The 6,639-nt window shown below is 49.8% G+C and overlaps 3 protein-coding genes across 3 annotated transcripts; 1 reads left to right on the plus strand and 2 right to left on the minus strand.

The window, feature by feature from the left end:
• Nucleotides 1-315: 315 nt before the first annotated feature.
• On the minus strand, nt 316-1,661 carry C8R40DRAFT_1209093 (uncharacterized protein; the record flags this gene model as incomplete). The annotated part of the gene is made up of 3 exons (XM_046233179.1): nt 1,121-1,661; nt 527-1,064; nt 316-331 (listed from the first exon to the last, which is right to left on the minus strand). Exons 1-3 carry the CDS (start codon nt 1,170-1,172, stop codon nt 316-318), a joined length of 606 nt encoding a protein of 201 aa, XP_046090319.1. The 5' UTR covers nt 1,173-1,661.
• A 345-nt stretch (nt 1,662-2,006) lies between these two features.
• C8R40DRAFT_1166472 (uncharacterized protein) lies at nt 2,007-2,585 on the plus strand (the record flags this gene model as incomplete). Its single annotated transcript, XM_046230856.1, has 1 exon — nt 2,007-2,585. The coding sequence occupies one exon, from the start codon at nt 2,007-2,009 to the stop codon at nt 2,583-2,585; it is 579 nt and encodes a 192-aa protein (XP_046090320.1).
• A 2,325-nt stretch (nt 2,586-4,910) lies between these two features.
• C8R40DRAFT_1085597 (uncharacterized protein) lies at nt 4,911-5,497 on the minus strand. The gene is made up of 2 exons (XM_046227322.1): nt 5,145-5,497; nt 4,911-5,086 (listed from the first exon to the last, which is right to left on the minus strand). The coding sequence occupies exons 1-2, from the start codon at nt 5,487-5,489 to the stop codon at nt 5,006-5,008; spliced, it is 426 nt and encodes a 141-aa protein (XP_046090321.1). The 5' UTR covers nt 5,490-5,497; the 3' UTR covers nt 4,911-5,005.
• Nucleotides 5,498-6,639: the final 1,142 nt, after the last annotated feature.

Here is a 6,639-nt window from a genome sequence, read left to right on the forward strand (position 1 = left end):
TATCTTGTCGAACGTCCAGAAGCGGTAAAAGTTTTTCCTTTTTGACTCAACGCGTCGGTTGAGTACCTAAGTTTCACCTGATAATCCCCCCTGACAGTATATATACGACGGATTGATCGGATCACCTTTGGTATATATACGTAGCAATAACAGCAGTTTCTCATCCTTGAATAAATCTAATAAACCCTCAGTAACTTTTATTGACCATTATCGACATGAATTACTGAGCACATCGGGCGCTACTCCCGGCGCATCCCCGCCATGTTTCCCCATTCTTATGTCAGCATATGGCCGGTCACTATATTGATCTCCCGCTCACTGTCCCGACTTCCTGTACATCGACACATATTTTCATATTATAAGAACTATATACAAACAAATCTATCCCTCTAAGACATCGTCAGCAACTGATAGGAAGGCATCGACTCTAGAAATAAGGTCCTCCTCATCGTCGTCATCATCATCGTCATCACTGCCATCGTCTTCCTCAACACCTCCGTCCGCTTTCGAAACTTCGATTGGATACCCTTTGTTATCAGATATTCGTTCTACTGGTGTCCCCGGGAAGAAGTACTTGCTATTGGTAGACCAGTCAAAGCCTGGGAGCTTCGTGATAGAAAGCAGTCGTTTTTGATGTATTGCATGGAATCGTCCTCGCTCCTGACGATGTTTCCGGATTTGCAGCGCTAGGGTTGGGTTGGTCAACCTAAGATCCTCCTCCCTTGATATGAGCTCATTATTCTCATGCTGTATACTGGTAATTAGTCGCTGAATTTCTTGATGTACACGGGCAAGCTCGTCCTCGGCTCCAATGACTTTGAAGAATTGGGTCATAATAACGCGATTAGCAGGGACTGCCCAAGGGCGTTTTCGTATGTCTTCACGAGTATCACGGAGGATATCAAACTCAGATAAGAAGGTGTATTCGACAACCTCTTCCCAATCAACCTGACGACGTGGGGGTTTCATTTTGGTAGCAATGGCGTTGTACTCAGCAATGGCATTTTGGATGCTCTTTGACCTTTTTTTGAGTGCACTTGCCAAGTGCTTTCGCATCTTATAACCTGTAGGATACATCAGATGGTTGGGTCGGATAGAGGGAGATGATTTGAGGACATACCTGTACCAGAGATGTTCAACCTAGATAGCTCAAATATCCTTGATACTGTCATGCCTTGCTTCTCCGGACCTTTCCCTTTCCTTTCCAGAGCTCCGGTTCATCACTTATACATGTTTCCGATATTCTATGCACCATCCTTACGATCTTTACTGTACATATTACCTGTCACTCCAGTAGCCACATGACATATGTACCTGACAGCCTCATGTACAGTATATAGGCTGGGGACTCCCCTCGGAGCTCCCCAGCGTGTTATTGTCAAATCTTACCTGGAAACTCTTCCTACCTGGCTTGGTCCCTTTAGTACAGTCTACTAGTACTTGCTAACAGGGCCTGACACGTCTCAACAGTCATATATTTCCTCATTATCTGTTTCCTTTATCTCTGTCTCACCTCAACTCTGTTTCTCCTCTCTGTTCCCCATCTCTGGCCTCTTTCTGTCAATCCTCGTATTGTCTACGCCTCTACTTCGACTCACCATCTACGTCGAGGCTCTACAATTCGTCCTTCATCCTTTGGAACCTCCCATTAGGTTCCCAACTCCGCTTCATTGCTCCCTAAGCTCCCCACAGCTTCCCACTCGTATCGGCTACACCTCCCCTCCACATCGAAGCGGTGGTTACGCGTTACGTTCTACACCTCCAGGACCCTCTATTAGTTCTACCCAAGCTCCACAACTACCCCTGGTTAGGCTCCCCTCACCAGTATCGGCACCATCCCATACCTCCTCATACGGCCTAGGCAGCTACTGCGTTCGCTTAGGCCCAGTCTGGGTAAGACCAGAGCAGGCCTCCTGTGCCGGGGCCTCACATAATAACACGCTCAAAGGGAGTTCTCTCCAGTCCGGTTGTTGAGTAGGTCCATGTACACCACTTGCCTCGCCTCCATGATTCCCACATACCTCCCCAAACCCAATTTCATCCCTTCCACCTCCCCATTCTTCACGAAGCTTCACTGGGACCGATTTGCCATTCATCAGGAAGGGCCTCGAAGTATTGGCCCACTGCTATGGACATCTGGAACACCTCCCTCAGTGTCCCCAGAGCATACTGGTCAGCTTGCTAGACTCTCATTTCATGGGAGGAGCTTTCAACCAGTTTTGATATCCCCTGGAGCACCTCTGAAGCGTCCAGCTGGACCAAGAGCTATGCCTAAAAGACCCACCCAGGCCCAGGATCTATCCACAATGTCACAGGAACCTGGGACTGTACAGTGGTGCATTCCTGCCCTGCAGACAGTTAATAAGAACATCCCTGTATGTCTCCAGGTGTCCAGAATCAGGCTTTCAGACCCTCCTCCTCGTCGAAAACCTCCCTGGATAGCTTCTTTCCATCAGGGCTATGTCTTTGCACATTCCCAGGTGTCCAGGATCGCACTTTTGGACCCTCCTCCTCGTCAGAAACCCCCCTGGATAGCACCTTCTCACCAGAGCATCTCTGATGATGCCCCGGAGCTGGAGGATTAGGAGCAGAAGAAGCTCCTTTCTTCCCTAAGGTACGATTTAACTTAATGATGATTTTGATTGCCTCTTCCCATTATATGTATCATAACTTTTTCGCTTCTGTTCGCATTTGGGACGTGCTTGGACCGCTGGAAAGCTTCCCATCTTACCTTCCAAACGCCCCAGCACCTGTGCCAATGTGTGTCCTCGTTCCGGAGATGTAGTCCATTCAGTGATTGCAGGTACATCGAGGAGAGGAGGTATTATAACTCCTTCGTTTCTATTCGTGTTTCGGACGTGTTTGGACCGCTAAAAAGCTCCTTGTCATACCTTCCAAACGCCCCAGTAACTGTGCCAATGCGTGGTCTCATTCCGGAGATGTAGTCTATCCAGTGATTGCAGGTACATTGAAGAGAGGAGGTACTATAACTCCTTCAGTTCTGTTCGCATTTCGGACGCGTTTGGACCATTTTGAAGCCCTATTCCACAGTTTCCAAATGCTCCTATGACCGCCTTATGGAGCTCCTCCGTTCCAGAGGAATGTGCCCCTCACTGTCAGCCAGTACTACGAGGAGAGGGGGTCCCATAACTTCTTCCATTCTCCTCGCATTCTGGACGTGTTTGAAGCGTTTGAGAACCCTGAGCCATAGCTTCATAACGCACCCCTGACCGCCCTATGGAGCTGCTGCGTTCCAGAGGAATGTTCTCCTCCCTGTCAGTCAGTACGATGAGGAGAGGAGGTACCATAACTCCTTCCATTTTCCTCACATTTCGGACGTGCTTGGAGCGTCTGGAAGCCCCAACTCATAGCTCCACAACGCTTCCTTGATTGTTCTATGGAGATCCTCAGCTCTGGAGGAATGCTCCCCTCCCTGTCAGTCAGTACTACAAGGAGAGGAGGTACCATAACTTCTTCGATTCTCCTCACATTTGGGACATGCTGAGGGCGTTGGGAAGCTCTACTCTATAGCTTCCCAACGCTGCCTTGATCGCTCTATGGAGATCCCCTGTCCCAGAGGAATGATCCCCTCACTGTCAGCCAGTACTACAAGGGGAGGAGGTGCCATAACTCCTTCAGTTCTCCTCGTGTCCAGGACGTGTTTGGACCATTTGGAAGCCCTATTCCGCAGCTTTCTAATGCCTCCCTAGCTGCTCCATAGAACTCTTTCGTTCGAGAGTGACACCCCCTCACTGTCAGTCAGTACCATGAGGAGAGGAGGTATAATAACTCCTTCAGCTCTGCTCGCATTGGGGATATTCTTGGACTGTCTGGAAGCTCTGCTCTCTACCTTCTCAATGCCCCCTTGATCGCCCCATGGAGCTCCTTTGTTCAGGAGTGGTGTCCTCCTCATTGTCAGCCAGTACTATGAGAAGGGCAGGTACCACCACTCCTTCACTTTTGCTTGCATTTGGGATGTTCTGGGGGCGTCAGGAAGTGCTTCTGAACCTCTTTCCAATGCCCTATCTGGTGTTTAGGTCAATGCCTGCATTCTGAGCTATCCTCCTGTCACTGTCCCCCTCACACCAAAACCTTTCCTATGGTACCTTCAACTTTATCTCCATGATTTATTTAAACTTTGTGACCATTTTCTACCTTCGCGGGCTCAGGTTTTAGAGGGGGGGGTACTGTCATGCCTTGCTTCTCCGGACCTTTCCCTTTCCTTTCCAGAGCTCCGGTTCATCACTTATACATGTTTCCGATATTCTATGCACCATCCTTACGATCTTTACTGTACATATTACCTGTCACTCCAGTAGCCACATGACATATGTACCTGACAGCCTCATGTACAGTATATAGGCTGGGGACTCCCCTCGGAGCTCCCCAGCGTGTTATTGTCAAATCTTACCTGGAAACTCTTCCTACCTGGCTTGGTCCCTTTAGTACAGTCTACTAGTACTTGCTAACAGGGCCTGACACGTCTCAACAGTCATATATTTCCTCATTATCTGTTTCCTTTATCTCTGTCTCACCTCAACTCTGTTTCTCCTCTCTGTTCCCCATCTCTGGCCTCTTTCTGTCAATCCTCGTATTGTCTACGCCTCTACTTCGACTCACCATCTACGTCGAGGCTCTACAATTCGTCCTTCATCCTTTGGAACCTCCCATTAGGTTCCCAACTCCGCTTCATTGCTCCCTAAGCTCCCCACAGCTTCCCACTCGTATCGGCTACACCTCCCCTCCACATCGAAGCAGTGGTTACGCGTTACGTTCTACACCTCCAGGACCCTCTATTAGTTCTACCCAAGCTCCACAACTACCCCTGGTTAGGCTCCCCTCACCAGTATCGGCACCATCCCATACCTCCTCATACGGCCTAGGCAGCTACTGCGTTCGCTTAGGCCCAGTCTGGGTAAGACCAGAGCAGGCCTCCTGTGCCGGGGCCTCACAGATACCAGCAGCCCCTCCAGTTTATCAAGGGCTCGCCGATATTTAGCGCCTATTACCAATGCCCCAGCTTCATCCCACTCTTTGAATCCCTCTGTCCATCGAACCCGTATGTCCAGCTTTGACTCCAATGCATGTACGTCAGCCAAAATTTTCCGCTCATTTTCCTGGGCGTGACGTTGAGTCCGCTCCAGAGCTGCAGTTTGATCCCGTTCCCCTGGTCTATATGAGAGCCAAGCGTGTCTTGCTTCTTTAAGAACGGCTTGACACTCCTTAAGGGTGACAAGCTTCCCATAGTACTCCATTTGGAGTGTTTCCGCTAGCGGTTCTTTCGATAGGTTCTGAAGATACGCTGCCTCCTCCTCCAACCATTTGAAGATAATACGTGCGTCGTCAATACCAGCATTACGCATCCGTGTTTTGAGGGATTCGGCAGTTCCTAGGATATCGAGGGCTTGCTTGTAGTGGTTTCGAAGGAATTTGCTGAGATTGCCGTATGTTTCAAAGTTGTCGGTATGATAAGCGTATTCAGTAATCATTTGTCGGCGGTGGAAGACACTCGCATGCCGAATGGCAGGAGCCAATGCATTTGACTTCGAGAAGTACTGCTCGCAAGTCTCACCGTCTTCCAAGCCGGCGCCAGTCTGGTAGAGGAGAAGGAAGTTGAGCTGGCAAGCACGCTCGTGAGCATACCCGTGCATGGTCCCAACAGCAGGAAGATAGCCCATATATTTTGCAAGAGGTGCAAGCGGGCTGCGGTGTACAGTCTTGCTGTTGGTGCAACCGACATCGTATGCAAAACACAGTTTGCCTCTTGGGGGCCCTTCCTCCCCATTGCTAACGCGGCGCCGCCTCTCTGCTTCAAGGAAGTGGTGCTGTCATGCCCTGCCCCAAAAGCTCCCCTAGTCACTCTCCTAGACATCCCAGAACAGCGTATCAGCTCCCTTACACCTCCCAAATAACCTCCCACAAACCTCCATGAACCACGGAACCCTAACTAACCTCCCCACCAACGCTAACCTCCATCTGAAGCGGCAGCTCCGCGATTCGCGTACGCCGCCGGACAATCCCCTATCAATTTAGCCTCATGGGTTCCGCACTTCACGCCAACCCCATTAGATGCTCGTTTATTACAATGTCCCGTTACTATTCAGCCCACCTATATAAGTATCCTCTGTAACATAAACGTCCCTAGCTTGGTATATTTTGAACACACACCCTTTTGCATAGGTCCAGTCCCTGTCCCTTTGTACCTGCTAACCATACGGATTTCTCTTTACTCTCTGTTTCTCTACCTCTGTTTCTCTCTACTTCTGTCTATTGTCTCTCTGATCGTCTGTACGATCGAATATACGCTTTTACTTCAAGTCTAAGCCTTCCGAGTGAGTCCCCGAGCTCCCTCGAACATTACTAAAGCTCCCCAACGCCTACCCGCTTGGTGAGCTACTCTTCCCCAAACCTCCCAGAGCTCCCTAGCTACTTCGTAAGCTTCGGGACCTCGATCTAGGTAACGTCGAAGCTACCCCTCACGTCGAACTACGTATTGCTTCTCCGTTACCACCTCCCACACTCGAGGACGACCATCCTCCAACCTAGTCCCCAGGGACCTACCCTCCCTGGCATATCCCTTCTCGGGAGCTTACACCCTCGAGACCCCGTTGCATAAACTACCTACTCGACTCTATATTG

Source organism: Lentinula edodes, assembly GCF_021015755.1.
Source record: "Lentinula edodes strain Le(Bin) 0899 ss11 chromosome Unknown C8R40scaffold_4, whole genome shotgun sequence".
Taxonomy (NCBI): Eukaryota; Fungi; Basidiomycota; class Agaricomycetes; order Agaricales; family Omphalotaceae; genus Lentinula; species Lentinula edodes.

Bases quoted from the DNA above. Each gene is read 5' to 3' on its own strand.
- C8R40DRAFT_1085597 (XM_046227322.1), bottom strand. From the start codon at position 5,489: ATGATTACTGAATACGCTTATCATACCGACAACTTTGAAACATACGGC. The intron at 5,087-5,144 runs CTGGAGCGGACT...TGGCTGACGTAC, and splicing joins AACGGGATCAAACTGCAGCT to ATGCATTGGAGTCAAAGCTG.